Below are 16,053 nucleotides of genomic sequence, written 5' to 3'. Positions count from 1 at the left end.
TTGCATGTATAGGCAGAATAAAAGCAAATATCCAAATTTTGTAACTTGAACACAATATTTGTTTTCCTTCTAAGAAAATTTTCCACATCCACCCAGACAACTACAGTTTATGGATACAGGATACGGAGACCCTCTCGGCCGTTTTGGTGTCAAATTCCATTGCTACCTTTAACTTTTATTTTCATTAAAATAATCTTTACTGTCTCCTATTTGAATGGTTTTTAAATTTGCATTGTCTTTTCTCCTGTTTAGGGGGCATAGCAGAAGTTGAGAAAATGATGGTGCACTTACAAAGAAAAGAAATCGGCTGCCATCTGACATGTTCATTGGGGAAAGCTCACATACTTAATGCTTTAAATTAGTGCAAAAATGTATAAAACAGTGTGGAGTGTTGTGCTATTTTTATTGCAATAAGAACATGCAATTACAACATATAGAAATACAAACAGACAGAAGTATAGTACAAACAGTACTGATATTACTTTTTTGCAACAAGAGAAATGTGACAGTTTTAAAGAAATATAACAATGGTGAAGCAAAAGAAAGAAAAAGAAGAAATAATAAAAAATAATAATGCAAAAGAAATAAATAAGAGAGGGCATATGCAGAATGCAGAATGCAGAATATTAAAAAAGCACATGTTTTAGACGTTTTAACCGCTTTCTTGTTATGAAACTCTGGTTTTCAAGTACAGTACCAATTCTTGTTTAAAAAATACAAAAATGGTTTACATTGAGTTTATTTACACTGATGTGTAAGAGTGTTGTGCTAATATTGATTATCTTGTTTGAGAACGGAGACCTGTGTTTAATGTCCATGTAAATCAGAAGCATCATAATGCAGAAACCTACAAAAATTGAATTTTACACAAAATTAACCAATATTATTTTGTTCTGTGGGCTGTAGTTTCTTGTAACACATATAAAGATACCTGCATGTTTAAGATCACAGTCATGTGTCATGATGTCCTCCAGGTGGCGGTGTTCAGTTGCTGAGATGACAAAAGAACGTAAAGGAAGAAGAGCTATGACGTCACATTCCTAAAACTGACAGCTGATTCAGAAACTGTTAGTTTCTGCTGTTGTGTGTGTATAATAATGACTCTAGAGGGGAAATTATGAGCTTTAGCATTCACCCTTTAGTTCACAGATGGATGCTAAAGGTAAGTGCATTCTCCTGCGCATGCTGTAATGAATAAAATGCCACTAAAGCTGAACGTAGGAAACAATCGCAGCCCATAAAGTCTTTTTGACTGCAGTTATAATAATTTCATGTATTTACAGGCTGTAAGTGTAATTCGCATGACATTTGAATAAAACTGTAACTTATATGCTGTCTTGGTGCTGTTGTAATTGTTGAGAGTCAGTGAGGAGAACATCTTGGCTGTCACATTTCTTAAGTTTCTTGACTTTGTAATTGTAGACTGTCGTGCTGTTTATACTGTGTATTTGTTGTTTTAGTAATCTAGTAAAATTATACAGACCACAGAAACGAATATGAGGGCATGTGATGTGCAGACTGTGATTTAAAATAAAAACTGAATTGTTCTGTTCGTGTCGTGAGGAAATTGTTCATTGGAGTCGGATCTTTTTTTCTCTCGGTGCTTGATTTGGCAGTTTGGGCCTGAAATGAATCGACTCAAGCCAATTCTTTGTTAGGCGCGGTTTGAAAGAGCCGAGTCGCAGAAAAGAGTCTTCTCATTACAGGTTTGTAGTGAAATGTAGGCGGAGATGGTGGTTCTTGCGTGTGGAGGTGTACCTGAGCGGTTACGGGGGCATTTCGTGTTTCACTTTTGGGTTTATTGATGTTGTTGGTATTTTACTTAGTATAAACTGTAATGTCGTAGACAAATCTCTTGGAAGTTTAGCTCGGTAACGTTACTTCTACCAGAGAAGGGCGGTAAGTTACCTCTTTATCTTTCTTTGAAATTTACGCATCGTTTCTAGTGTTAATGTCAATGTTAATTGTTGGATTGACTAAAATTCCTTTAATACGTTGTGTAAATACTTGTCTCGAGGTTGAATCAAAGTTTGTTGGACTTCTGAATTAAGGCTTTGGTGTTATGTTTCCAGCACATTTGCTACAGGCTTTCATTGTCTGTTGTCTTCTTCTCCACTCTTCTGATGTGGTAAAACCTGTATTTCAAGCACTGTAATAAAACTGTAAGAAGATTCTTTAAACAGCACAAGCAGTGTATTTTATTTTGTGTCCATCCTATCTATTGGTCAGTTTAAGCTGTTATATTACTCAATATAAATATTTCCTACAACTATTCGACAGTAATTTAAATATTAATTAACTTAATGATAAAAATCAGTTGTTTTGCTGAGTGTCACTTTGGTTTAAAAAGCATCTGTAAAGTAAAAGTCAGCATTTCTTCTTCTGCTTTGCTTGTTTTTTGTTTTTCTAGATGTTTAAACATCACAAAGTAAGCACATGATCTAAAAAAAGAGAAATACGATGTTTTCAGTTTTGATCTTCTCCTTTACAGTCTTTTTTGACCTGGAAAAACTCCAGGATCTCAAGTTCCTCAAGTTTGACTTGAAATAAAGATGCATTTACAAGCATTTTTCATTTGTACCCAGCTATATGTACTAAATAATTGCATTTTACTATTATTATTATTATTATTGTTGTTGTTAATATTTCTAATTAAGTATCATGTGTTAAGCTAATATTGACAAATAAAACCATATCATTCAAAACAAATCTGATGGCATCTGTTAACTTCATACAGCACAAGACGTCAACTTAATCTGCCAGCTGGTTATTCACAACGTGGACGTATTTTATTAAACGTCAACATTAAACCTCATGTTGATCCCTACTGATGTCATAAAGACATACTGAAGAGCGATCTTGTATTTACCAAACGGGAGTGATGTGTGCGCTACAAAGTTTATTTACTGTGTTTGCACTAATGTTTTAAGGACCGCAGCTGATCAGGATATTTTCTTTCAGGGAACTGTGTCCCGGGGCTGGATGGGGCATCCTCCTCCCCTGACACTGAACCCCTCATAAAGGATCCAAGACCCCCAGAGCTCAGTCTCGTCTCACATATGGTACTGTGTTGGAATGTTGTGAACAATAAATTGTTAGTTTAGCACTGTTCATTTTATAATGTGATGTGGTTTGTTTCTCAGGACGTTCAGGGGTACAGATGGGTGTGCTGGAAGGTGTGGTTGTGCCGAATTGGGGCAGTATTTTCTGTCGGCCTGCTGCTCGTGCTCTTCAAATGGCGTCCTCGTATTGGCATACTGGCCCGATGCAAGTCCTGTCCCATTTCAATGGCAGATGTTTTATTATTAAAGGTACTTTGTCTTTATGCTACTTTCTTGTATTCTTGTATCCATTTGTATTGATGTAACTTTTTAAACGAGCTCACTGCTTGTCCATAATGAGGAAGCATGTTTTTTTTTTTTTTATTATAACAGGACAGATATGGACAGCAGTTTGTGGTGGATGTGATTACAGAGGAGGTTGAGGAAGGCAGGTGAGACTCACAGTTCATTGTGTTCTCATGCTTCTCCTTTTGTAATCATGTGTTTTATCCCTGTCGTTTAGAAAGGAACCTGCTGCTTGTGTTAAAGTTTTTCTCAGTCTCTTTGGTATATTTCTCGGATCAGAATTGAAATTTACAAAACAGCAAGTGCATTTCTCAAAACAACGTGTACAAATGGAAAGACACCATGGATGACCTGCAAGAGCCAGTCTTTTGCTCAAAATCCTTAGTTCATCTCTCAAAACTACCTTTCTGTGTTAAATGCACGTGTCAGTGCTGTCAGAATGACAAGTCCTGCTGTCAGTGTGTACGGATAAGACAGTCAAAACACTTAGTCATGTTGTCAATATAACTGTGTTCTAGAGAGGTGTTCTGATGTAAACTATGTCTTTTTTTGCTGTTTGTGCTGTTATTTGTTGTCAGATCATGTCATTGTGATACAGAAATGAAAAAGAAGATGAAAAAAATCTGCTTTGAGATGCACCTTCATTAGAAAAAGTCAAGAATCACTTGGGAGAAATGTACCAATTGAATGAAAATGTAAAGAAAAAGTCATTATGATAAAATATTATGACAACCTGTTCAGCCATTTTGCATGTAAAGACTTATGCCATGAACAAGATATTGAATGTTGAAGGGGTGAGAATATTTAACAGAGACCAAAATAATACATTTTGATCAACATGACATACGCAATTGATAATGCAGGAAGCATCAGAGAATTTCACATAATCATTTGCATGGATGTACAAAAGCATTTGCAACTTGTTCAAAGGACTGAAAAACTGCTTTTTTTGATTTGCACAAGTTCAATTCAATTAATCTTTATTTGTATAGCGCTTCTACAATGTAGATTGTGTCAAAGCAGCTTCACATAGAAGATTATAGTAAATTGAAACAGTGTCAGTTCAGTTTTCAGTGTCGAAGTTCAGTTTAGTTCAGTGTGATTTAATATTCACTGCTGAGAGTGACACAATGATCTGAAGATTACACGGGTAGTTTTGAGAATTTTAATTCTGATCTGTGAAATGGACCAAAGTGACTGAGAAAAACTGTAATACATTGTTTGGTTTTAAAAACAAGATTTTATGAGAAGTTATGGATGTATAAACATTTGTAGATTTATATGGGTCAAAGAAAATTTTAATAAATGCAAATAAAATAAATTGAAAGTTGTATAAAGTTGGGTGTTGTTTTATTGAAAAACATAAAACCCATTTTTTGTATTTGTATTACAAAAAATATGAAAATGAAAGTTATAAAATTTTATATATATATATATATATATATATATATATATATATATATATATATATATATATATATATATATATAAATATAAAATCCCTAACAAAAAAATTATATATATATATATATATATATATATATATATATATATATATATATATATATATATATATATATATATATATATATATATATATATATATATATATATATATATATGTATATATAATTTTTTTAGTTAGTGATTTTATTCAGAAAAAATATAATTGAAATGGTGAAGCGCTTATGTGTTATGTTTGTTATGTTATGTTATGTGTATTTGTTGAGCTGAATTGAATTTGAGTTAAACAAATGAAAATCCAGATGGACACTGTAGAGTATTATTATTTTAATAGGTAAATAATAATACTCTAACATTTATGGAGCTATTTTGTAAGCTATTCTTGTATAACACTTATGTTGAACTCTTTTTAGTCTGGACTTTGCAGTAGGAGATGCGGATGAGAATGAATGGAGAGACACTGTGCAGCTACACAGTGAAAAGGTAAAAAAGAGTGCAATAAAAACAGACTGTACATTACACATTACATCTTCATCAGCTTGACCCAAACTTGTTTTCTAGAAAACACTACTCAGATACTATGTGTTTGAGGGCATACGCTACATATGGATCTCCAAGAAAGGAGCCTTTTGCAAAGCAAGGTACTGTCTAATGTGTTTATTAGTTTCCTTTCTCCATAGTTATAAAGCTGTTTGAAATAATGTGATGACAAATGATCATCTGTCTCCAGTGTTCTCAGTGAAGGCTGGACCTGCGCTGACCTGCATGGTCAACAGCAAGGACTGAGTCGAGCAGACCAGAGCACAAGGTCTGTACTGTTTTCTATGTCTTTATGAGATATTAACATAATTCATGCAACACACAATCTTATGCACTCTTTTTTTTCTTTTAGGAAACAGATTTTTGGGGCCAATATCATTGACGTACCAGTCAAGTCTTACCTGCAGCTTCTCTTCGAAGAGGTAAATATTTATTTTCTGTAAAAAAATTATTTTGCATTAATGGCCCTTATATAATAAAAAAGTGATCGTTCACCCAAAAATGAAAATGTACTCACCATTTACTCTTCAAGTGGTTCAATACCTTTATGATTTTTCTTTTTTTGTTAAACACAAAAGCAGATATTTAGAAAAATGTTAGAAACCTTTAACTATTTACTGCCATAGTAGGGAAAAATGTTAAGTCAATGTTTACAGGTTTCCAAAATTGGCTAAACTATTCCTTTAAATAGTAATTGAGCCTATATTAGTACCACATTTTCCAGAATATTTAACTTTTTATTGTATCAGCATAGTTTTTATATCAGTTAAACATGCTGTGAATTGTATAATGCAATGCATGTCAAAGTGACATACATTTGCGTTCGTGCTACATAAGAGAGGAACAGAGTATTTGTATAACAGGCTTTCCACAACTTGGTTTCAGTGTTATTTCAAATTTGTTAAATTTGGCCATTAAATCTCTATATTAAGTCTCTGTAATTTCATTTTAATGTATACCAGAATTTTTATTCCTTCGTCCTGTTCTCAATTCTATTGAATTTCGGAATGCCCCACTGTGACTGTTTTATTTCTTGGAAACTGATAACAAACACATATCTTGCAAACATCTTGTATTCTCTTTAGTTAAAACATTTCTAAAGTATGTGTTTGCTGCATGCAACACGTCATGACATGTGGAAGGCACCAGTCAAAGCCCTAATGGCCAGCAGCATGCATCTGAACTGGCAGAAATCTATTATTTATGAGCTTTAATATAGCAGATGAATATTATCTTATTGAGCCTAAAACAATATTGGTAAAAATAAGCACTTACCAATATTTTTGCCAGTATATTGTGAATCCTTAATTCAAAGGATTTGTTGTGGATTGAGGCAAATGAAAATACATGTTATGTTTATAAATGTTTTATTTAGGACTATTGACAGCCTATTTTATATATTTTTTTAAGTTAAATTATGAAATTCGACTTGAACACAAGTGTGATTTATCCATGTTTTGTTTTTTGCCAACTGAAAAATTAACATTGTGCAACTTTTTTCTTTTCTTTTTTTTTAATATTTGGAAATTCTTTCTTTCCTTGTATTGTTTAGGTGCTCAATCCGTTCTACATATTTCAAGTGTTTAGTATCATCCTGTGGATGTCAGATGGATATGTCTATTATGCAGCTTGCATCTTCATCATATCTTTAATTTCAATTGGAGTGTCCCTTTATGAAACGCGTAAGGTATGCAAACATTATGGTTGCTCCTTTAAGCCTTCTTAATTTAATTACACATAATGAGAAGTTGTTTTATTTATGTCTCTGCAGCAAAGCACCACTCTCCGCCGCATGGCCTGTTTGATAGTGAACGTTACTGTGCGCAGGGACACCGGAGGTGATGTTGCTTACTAAACAGCAAAAATAAGCAACCATCAAAGTGGCTTTTTCTTTGTGCTAACCTGTTTATGTGTGTGTGTGTTTTCTAGAGGAGGAGTGTGTGAGCTCTGAAGAGCTTGTTCCAGGAGACTGTGTTGTAATTCCAGCTGAGGGTTTGCTCTTGCCCTGTGATGCTGCCCTGGTGGCCGGGGAGTGCATGGTGAACGAAAGCATGCTGACTGGTGAGAAAATACTGAGCGTCTGTGAAATTGTGCATCTTTGTTGAGTCACAATTTCTTGGTCCAAATGCTATATCAGATGGCAAAATTGAACAACAAATATTGTTAATATACACTCACGGTGTGCTGTTATACTACTGAAAATGTTTACGTCTGTGCATAATCCCAAATGGTCAGACATTTTTTTGTTTTTTGTAAATCAGGATGCAACAAGTGCAGAGAAACACTGTCCATGTCACTAATTAACAAGTGTTCTTTTTCTTGATATGTTTGTTCTTTGGCTCTTTGCTTGTAGGTGAGAGCATACCTGTGATGAAGACGCCATTGTCTAATTCTGAGGCCACATATAATCCGGAGTCTCAGCGCAGACACACTTTGTTTTGTGGCACACAGATTATCCAGGCTAAAGGAGGTGGTCCTGGAAAAGGGGCTATTGCTGTCGTAACATGCACAGGTGATTTTTATAAGCTAGTACAATGTGTTTTTAATAAACAATACATTTAAGATTTAAAAAAAAGAACTTGTAATAATACTTTCATCAATTCATCAACGGCAAATTACATTACTTAATACTGACAATAAAGATTTTATTGTTGTGAAGATTGTTAGGATTCATGAAGATGTTTTGTTGAAGTCTGAATTATTAGCCCCCCTGAATTATTAGCCCCCATTTATTTTTTCTGTCAATTTCTGTTTAACGGAGAGCAGATTTTTTCAACACATTTCTAAACATAATAATGTTAATAACTCATTTCTAATAACTGATTTATTTGATCTTTTCCATGATGACAGTAAATAATGTTTCACTAGATATTTTTTAAGACACTTTTATACAGCTTAAAGTGACATTTAAAGGCTTAACTAGGTTAATTAGGGTAACTAGGCAGGAGAGGGTAATTAGGCAAGTATATCGATGTATATTGTATAACGATGGTTTGTTCTGTAGACTATCGGAAAAAAAATATAGCTTAAAGGGGCTAATAATTTTGACCTTAAAATGGTCATTCATTCATTTTCTTGTTGGCTTAGTCCCTTTATTAAACTGGGGTCGCCACAGCGGAATGAGCCGCCAACTTTTTACGCAGTGGATGCCCTTCCAGCCGCAACCTATCTCTGGGAAACATCCACACACACAATCACACACACACTCATACACTACGGACAATTTAGCCTACCCAATTTACCTGTACCACATGTCTTTGGACACTTCGGAGCACCCGGAAGAAACCCACGCAAAGGCAGGGAGAACATGCAAACTCCACACAGAAACGCCAACTGAGCCGAGGTTCGAACCAGCGACTTTCTTGCTGTGAGGCGACAGCACTACCTACTGCGCCGCTGCCTCGCCCACCTTAAAATGGTTTTAAAAAATTGTATAAAATTTCCTTGCTCTGTTAAACATCATTTGGGAAATAATTAAACAAAGAAAAAAAATTCAAAGGGGGACTAATAATTCTGACTTCAACTGTATGTATGTATATAATTTCTGTTACAAATAAATGTTGTTGCTTTTTTGTCAAAGAATTGCACAAAATGTGTCATGGTTTCCACAAAATGTTTCATGGGCACCAAAATAATCATATGGCACTGAAGACTGGAGTTTTGGCTGCTTAAAGTTTACTTTTACCATTATGAGCAATCGCATTTTAAAAAATAGAAAACTGAATAGTGGTATTATAAATTGTGATAATATTTTTTTCGATCAAATTTTTATTAAACAGTTGGAAATAAACTGACATAGATTGTTATAGACAAGAATGGCAACCAAATGCGTTTTTTATTAACACGCCAAGCCACCTACCCCTGGCGAAAATGATAAATAATTAAACAAAAAAGGAAACAAATCAGAACCAAAACAAGAAGTTAGAGAGAATAATAATAATAATAATAATAATAATAATAACAATAATAAAGAAATAAATAAAAGAGAAAAAAGGAGAAACATTACAATACATGTAAATAAATAAATGTACCTCTGCATTTAACTTCTTATAAAAACACTTTTAACAAAGGTACAGTAGATACATTGTATTTTTACACAAAGGTTAAATAAAATAAAATAATCATAATGGCCTATCTTTTATCTTAGTTATTGCACATATTCATAAGGTAATAGTTTTTGTCAAAGCGCCATGCATCCTCACCACAGACAGTTCCATGTTTGCAATGTCCAAAAACTTATACAGCCAGTGTTTCCGGTCCAGGGAGTGTGGAGGTGCCAACAAATTGTAATAATATTTAACATTATCTCTGTATTTTTATCATTAATTGAAGCCTAAGATGATCCTTTAATAAAAAAATAAATAAATCATACTTGCCTAAATTTATTAATCATAGTAGATGCATTACACATTCAACTGACTGAATGCACTTTAAACATGTCTGATTGATTGTAGTTTTCTACAGTTAGAGCTACAGAATTTTCAGAAAAGTCCTTTTGTTTTGTCACAAGACTACTTTCATTTCTGTTCCTTAGGTTTTTTAACTGCCAAAGGAGACCTTATTAGCTCTATTCTCTACCCTCAGCCCTTAGACTTCCGCTTTTACCGAGATGCCATGAAGTTCCTTCTTTTTCTAGGACTTCTGGGTAAGTAGTATAAGTAGTACTCTTTTACATGTGATATGAGGACATTAGTTCATGTTTTATCCTCATATTGGTGAGCCTTAATCAATATCAATGTGTGTTTCAGCTCTGATCGGCACCATTTACAGCCTTGTGATTCTTTCAAAGAGCAATGTAAGTTTTATATATATATATATACAGGTATGTACACACAACCAATAAGTTTATGACTTGAATGGAACACCACGTCCAACTCAAGGTTTCTTGCACTACTTTAATTTGGTTTAAAATGATATTCTACCCAAATAAATCCTACAGCTGTCTTTACAATGATTTCTGCTTAAAATCTTCTTGAATATCTATATGTGTCCACTTCTTCTGCTCTCAGACACCCTGGAAAGAACTAATCATCCGCTCTCTGGATATTGTGACAATTATAGTCCCACCTGCTCTTCCTGCTGCTATAACTACAGCGACCATCTACGCCCAGAATCGGCTGAAGCGTCAGGGGGTTTTCTGCATTAGCCCGCCTCGCATTAACATCTGTGGCAAGATATCACTTTTCTGCTTTGATAAGGTGAGACAATGCGATTTGCTAAGATGATCTATATCACTTCATTAGAAATGCTGTCCTTCCTGTTGTTTTTAAGATACAGGTCCTGTGACTTACCAGAAAACAGCCAGTGTTTTGATTAGCAAACGTCATGACATAGCAAATATTATCCATATAAAAGCATTATTTACAGAAAAAAGTATTATTCATTTCAGCTGATCTCATGGATTGTACAGCTGACTGCTTCCTCTTTCAACAAACATTCTACAGTCAAATGCTCAGAGGGAAATAAAATAAACATAGTCTTCTGATGCAATCCAGGATGCCCTTACAAATAAACCTTCTCTTGACACTGGCTCTGTACAGAGACCAAAGTTACTACAGTTTAGCATTTTTTTTTTGAGTTAGGTTTTATTTTTTTAATCGGTGTAAATTTCTGTTTACTTTTAATTAGTTTCATTAAATGGTTTTGTTAGTTTAGGTTTTTATTTTGTACACGTTTCTAATTTGTTTTTATATATTTGGTTTTGGTTTTAGTTTTGCCAATTCTGGTTGAGCAGAGCAGAACAGAACACATCTAGAGCCAACCAAAGCAAAGCTTAATGTTTATACAGCTTACATTACCTCTTGTGCAAACCTCTTTGTAAGAAAGTCAAAATAATATGAAGATTTAAGGCAAACTTCATGTTAACCCTTTAACTGCCCCTCCAAAAAGAAAAAAAAAAGTTTGGATTGCATTTCTTAACTTACACAATCAATGCATTTTTTTCAACACATCCCATCATTTCTAAGATATCAACCTCTACCAAATGGTAGATATGTCGGTTCATGGTAAAAGTACCGTAATTATTACATATACTATGAAAAATCTGAAAAAATGATGTGCAAGACAAATGTATTTAAAAACAAAATCAAAATAAAGCATTTTTGAATACTAAATCATCTTTATTTTTTGAAGTATGCTATAACATATTTTAGATTCTCATTTAACACCTTCTCTTGTTTTTTTTTTGTTTTTTTTACAATAAAACCAAAATGAAGTGTAGTATTGCAAAAGGATTATGTTTGTTTGATTTTATTTATTATTATTATTTTTCTAAAGCAACAATGCTGTGTGTGTAAACCATTATTAAAACAGTCAAAATATGGTCAACCATTTGGTAGGCCATGTGTAGTTAAACATGCCTAGTTTACTTTTTTTGTGCAATTTCAGTTAAAGAAAATGTTTTCAGACCAATAGTTTAAATTTTTGATTACTAATAAACTTAACATAGACATAAAGGAGTTGTTTAAAGCAGACAAGTCAAGATAGTTGTGTTTGTCAGCAGACTTTTTAACATAAGGCTACATTCACACTTTATGCACATGTGGCCCAAATCAGATTTCTTTGCCCTTTTTTTATGTGACTCTGATTTTTTATTGCCTTGACAGTGTAAGCAGTCAGATTTTTTTCAAATCCCAATTTGTGGCGCTATTATATGTGGCATAAAATTTGATACATTTTTGATGTTTTGCAGTGCCACTGAAGTGTGAACAGTTCTGTCAGCATTCATGTGACTCTTACATCATTTTCGATCAACACTGGCACTTACTACAAAATTTCCTCCTTTTCAGTGACTGCTCATTACCCCTTGATGAGTTCACTACACCAAAATGATCAGTGTTGTTCTCTGGAGTGTACGATTATATTGGCATGATTTGAATGTTCAGTGCAGTGGTTAATCAGCTACTAAACTTAAATCTGCTTTCCCGTGAAGGCTGGTAGTGAGCCAGAGAAACTTATCAGTGTTTTTTTTTCACATAACACCTATTTTAGGTTTCAGATATTAAAAATCCACATTAGTGGCCATTAGGAGCCTTGCGGTTAGCATGGTGACTAAGGTGCTTGAGGCGAATTGCTGACTTGAGGTCTTTTGCCGATACTGTTCCCTGTTTGCCGCCTACACTATCTACTGTCCTGTCAAAAGTTAAGGGTATTGACCTTATTCTTCAATGCGGAAGTGTGCTCGTTTTTGCGATTGTTTTAGAACTTCCGATTCAGCTGCCTATGGGAGAAATGACTAGGAATAATAAGCGTCAGAAAATGGTCAAATTACTTGCTCTACAAACAAGTGTTTGCATGACTATACAGACAAAGTAGAATAATATAATAAGAAAATATCAGTTTGCAACACCAAGCAGCAAAACGAGCTGTTTTTAACATCTAAAAATGAATGTCCTCTGGTATATGGAGAATAAGGTGAATAAAAAACCTAAAATGTATATTTTTAAAAATGCACATTAGTACATTAGTAAAAACGGCAATAATAGTCATATTAATCATATTCTGACTATGATCCATATACACATCAAACAGTATGTGATGCTTTTGACAGCATGTGATGCTTCAAATGAGCAGGTTTAGTGCTTGATTAAATAAATGATATATGTTCATAATGAAGAAGATTTGAGATTTCCGGAATGACAAAGGTCTTTAATTCCAATGATCAAGGCCATTTTTTTTCTCACGCCAGTGACCCCTGAATTTACTGGATTTGGTTGGGCCTGTTAGCTGTTCAACATACAGGGCCATTGTGCTTTGGGAATCCCTAGTTCAAGTCCTGGCTTGTAGACCTTTTCCGATGTCATTACCCTCCTCTCTTTCTCTTACTTTTCTTCCTGTCAAATAATAAATACAATCCTGTCTTAATACACCCGAAAAACGTATTAAAAAACACAGTAGAGACACAGACAGATTGTGAAATTAAAAAACGAACAAGTGCTACTGCCGTTTTAAACATTTCCCTAATCTTATAATTGGCTTCAGGATGTTAAAATAAACTTTGTTTTATTACTCAGTCCATAGTGTCTGTTTGTGTAGCGATTACGTCATCAGTGCTTCAGGTTACACCAGTAAAGATCATATTTCTTTTATAGCCAGCTTGAGACCACTCCCCATGCCAGATCTGCTGGCTGTAGGACATTTACGCTTAAATTAGTTAGTGTGGATACATTTATTGACAAGATTATATTTTAAATATATATTTTAATATAGGGCAACACTGTGGCTCAGTGATTAACACTGTCACCTCACAGCGCGACGGTCGCTGGTTTGAGTCTTAACTGAGTCAGTTGGCATTTCTGTGTGGAGTTTGCATGTTCTCCCTGTGATCGCGTGGGTTTCCTCCGGGTGCTCTGGTTTCCCCCACAGTTCAAAGACATGCGGTACAGGTGAATTGAATAAACTAAATTGACCGTAGTGTATGAATGTGAATGATTGTTTATGGATGTTTCCCAGTACTGGGTTTCAGCTGAAAGGGCATCCGCTATGTAAAACATATGCTGGATAAGTCTGCGGTTCATTCTGCAATCGTGACCCCTAATGAATAAAGTGACTAAGCTGAAGGAAAATAGAATTAATGAATTTTAATATAGTATATGTAAATTTAGCATATTAATTGCAGTCGTTTTTATTGAAGTGAAAGTAAGCTTTTACAGTCAAGTTATATCTTGGATAGTTGAATTATACTTTACACTTGGAACAAGATAAATGCTGTTTGATGCACAAAATTGAAGTATTTAACAAAATCTGGCACCCTTTCTTGGTGTCTTAATGGAAACACTATGGGATAATGTATCATTTTTTGTGCATTGTAAAATAAGTCTTTATCATACGTTTTATTTTATTGTAAATGGGTCTGGTAGGGAATGATTGGTGATGTAGGTTTTTTATTATAATTTTTTTGTCTTTTGTCTATAATTTTTATTTTGATTGCTTTTCCTGTATTCGTATAGTTAGGACAATCGGAATTATTAGACCCTTTAAGCTATATATTTTTTTGATAGTCAACAGAACAAACCATCATTATTCAATAACTTGCCTAATTACCCTAACCTGCCCAATTAACCTAGTTAAGCTTGTGTCAAAATTATTAGCACCCCTTCATTTTTTTATTTTTTTTTAAATATTTCCCAAATATTGTTTAACAGAGCAAGCAAATTTTTTTTTCTGATAATATTTTTTTCTCCTGGAGAAAGTCTTATTTGTTTTATTTTGGCTAGAATAAAAACAGTTTTAATTTTTAAGGACAAAATTATTAGCCTCTTTAAGCTATATTCTTTTGGATAGTCTACAAACCATGATTATACAATAACTTGCCTAATAATGTAGTTAAGCCTTTAAATGTCACTTTAAGCTGTATAGAAGTGTCCTGAAAAATATTTAGTAAAATATTATTTACTGTCATTGTGACAAAGATAAAATAAATCAGTTATTAGAAATGAGTTATTAAAACTATTGTTTAAAAATATGTGTGTGTGTGTGTGTGTGTGTGTGTGTGTGTGTGTGTGTGTGTGTGTGTGTGTGTGTGTGTGTGTGTGTGTGTGTGTGTGTGTGTGTGTGTGTGTGTGTGTGTGTGTGTGTGTGTKKTGTTTTTGAAATAATCATTTGAAATAATCTGCATGTTATAAGGAATTTCTTAAAAATATTACCTAGAAAATAAATTTCTATATATATTGTGTACTTGAAATTGTCAGAATTTACAGATTTAAAATGATTAAATTAAAGCTCTTTACTTGTTTCATCCCTTCATTTTCATCTCTCAGACATAAAAAATGAATTAGCTTGTGGTACTCAGCATTTTGCAGAAGAGAGTTAGCAATGACAGATAAGATCTCTGCAGCTCTATTACTAAATATAAAGATCCTGTTGAAAGTAACGACTAAATGACCAATACATGTTGCAGTCAAACATCATTTTCAGAATGCATACATATTTTAAAGAGATGTTGTTCACTTTTTATTTCCTTTTATTGCTTATTTCCTTGTGATATTTTATTTTAGACCCATGCATGTAAATGTTGTAAATATTAAATAGTATCTGCCTTTAAATTGGTGCAACTCTTATTTAGACCTTACTGAATGCTTGTTTTTAGACTGGCACTCTGACAGAGGAGGGTTTGGATGTGTGGGGTGTGATGGAAGTGACTGGCGGAGTGTTTGGAGAGCTGGTCCCTGACCCTTTGTTTCTCCCTCCTGGTCTGATGCTGTCTGCTCTCGCCTCCTGCCATTCTGTGGCTTTACTAGGCGGTCAAGCACTTGGAGACCCACTGGAGCTCAAAATGATCGAATCTACTGGATGGGTAATGACTGCTTTTGTATTCTCCTTCATGTGTTGTCAAAAATGAATGAATAACTTTCTTCTGTCAAACATTGGGGATATTATGAGAAATTCTTCAGTTATTGTTTTTTTTAAGTATAAGACAGAAGAAAGCAAGTCATACAGGTTTGGATATTATGGAAAGCTGTGAGCTGATTTTAGGGATTTGCATCTCATTTCTTTGTTGTGTTTAATCAGTTTAAGGGGAGTTTTGATGTTATCTTGCATGCAATTCACAGGAACTGACTGAGCCGGAGAATGACATGGGACATGATTCTGAATTTGGGGGACACAGAGTGCTTGCAGTGATGAGGCCTCCTGCATCTGAGCTCCTGACAGAAGGAAACGTGAGTTCACGCATCTGCAGAACACTGGGTGTGACAACAGAAGG

At 34.1% G+C, this 16,053-nt stretch overlaps 1 protein-coding gene across 2 annotated transcripts in view; it reads left to right on the top strand.

Moving 5' to 3' along the window:
• The first annotated feature begins 1,034 nt into the window (after positions 1 to 1,034).
• atp13a2 (ATPase cation transporting 13A2) overlaps positions 1,035 to 16,053 on the top strand; it is a 31,689-nt gene continuing 16,670 nt past the window's right edge. The window contains 17 exon segments of one of the 2 annotated variants that reach the window (NM_001080037.1): positions 1,035 to 1,162; positions 2,962 to 3,062; positions 3,144 to 3,311; positions 3,435 to 3,493; positions 5,225 to 5,294; positions 5,373 to 5,452; positions 5,542 to 5,619; positions 5,704 to 5,773; positions 6,904 to 7,038; positions 7,123 to 7,189; positions 7,281 to 7,412; positions 7,705 to 7,863; positions 9,886 to 9,996; positions 10,100 to 10,146; positions 10,361 to 10,549; positions 15,439 to 15,645; positions 15,902 to 16,009. In NM_001080037.1, the coding sequence (NP_001073506.1) occupies positions 1,150 to 1,162; positions 2,962 to 3,062; positions 3,144 to 3,311; positions 3,435 to 3,493; positions 5,225 to 5,294; positions 5,373 to 5,452; positions 5,542 to 5,619; positions 5,704 to 5,773; positions 6,904 to 7,038; positions 7,123 to 7,189; positions 7,281 to 7,412; positions 7,705 to 7,863; positions 9,886 to 9,996; positions 10,100 to 10,146; positions 10,361 to 10,549; positions 15,439 to 15,645; positions 15,902 to 16,009 (1,794 nt within the window). In that variant the 5' untranslated portion in view covers positions 1,035 to 1,149. 2 annotated transcript variants of the gene reach the window in all.

This window comes from Danio rerio, chromosome 23 (assembly GCF_049306965.1).
Source record: "Danio rerio strain Tuebingen ecotype United States chromosome 23, GRCz12tu, whole genome shotgun sequence".
NCBI lineage: Eukaryota > Metazoa > Chordata > Actinopteri > Cypriniformes > Danionidae > Danio > Danio rerio.
This window is presented reverse-complemented; position numbering and strand designations above follow the sequence as displayed.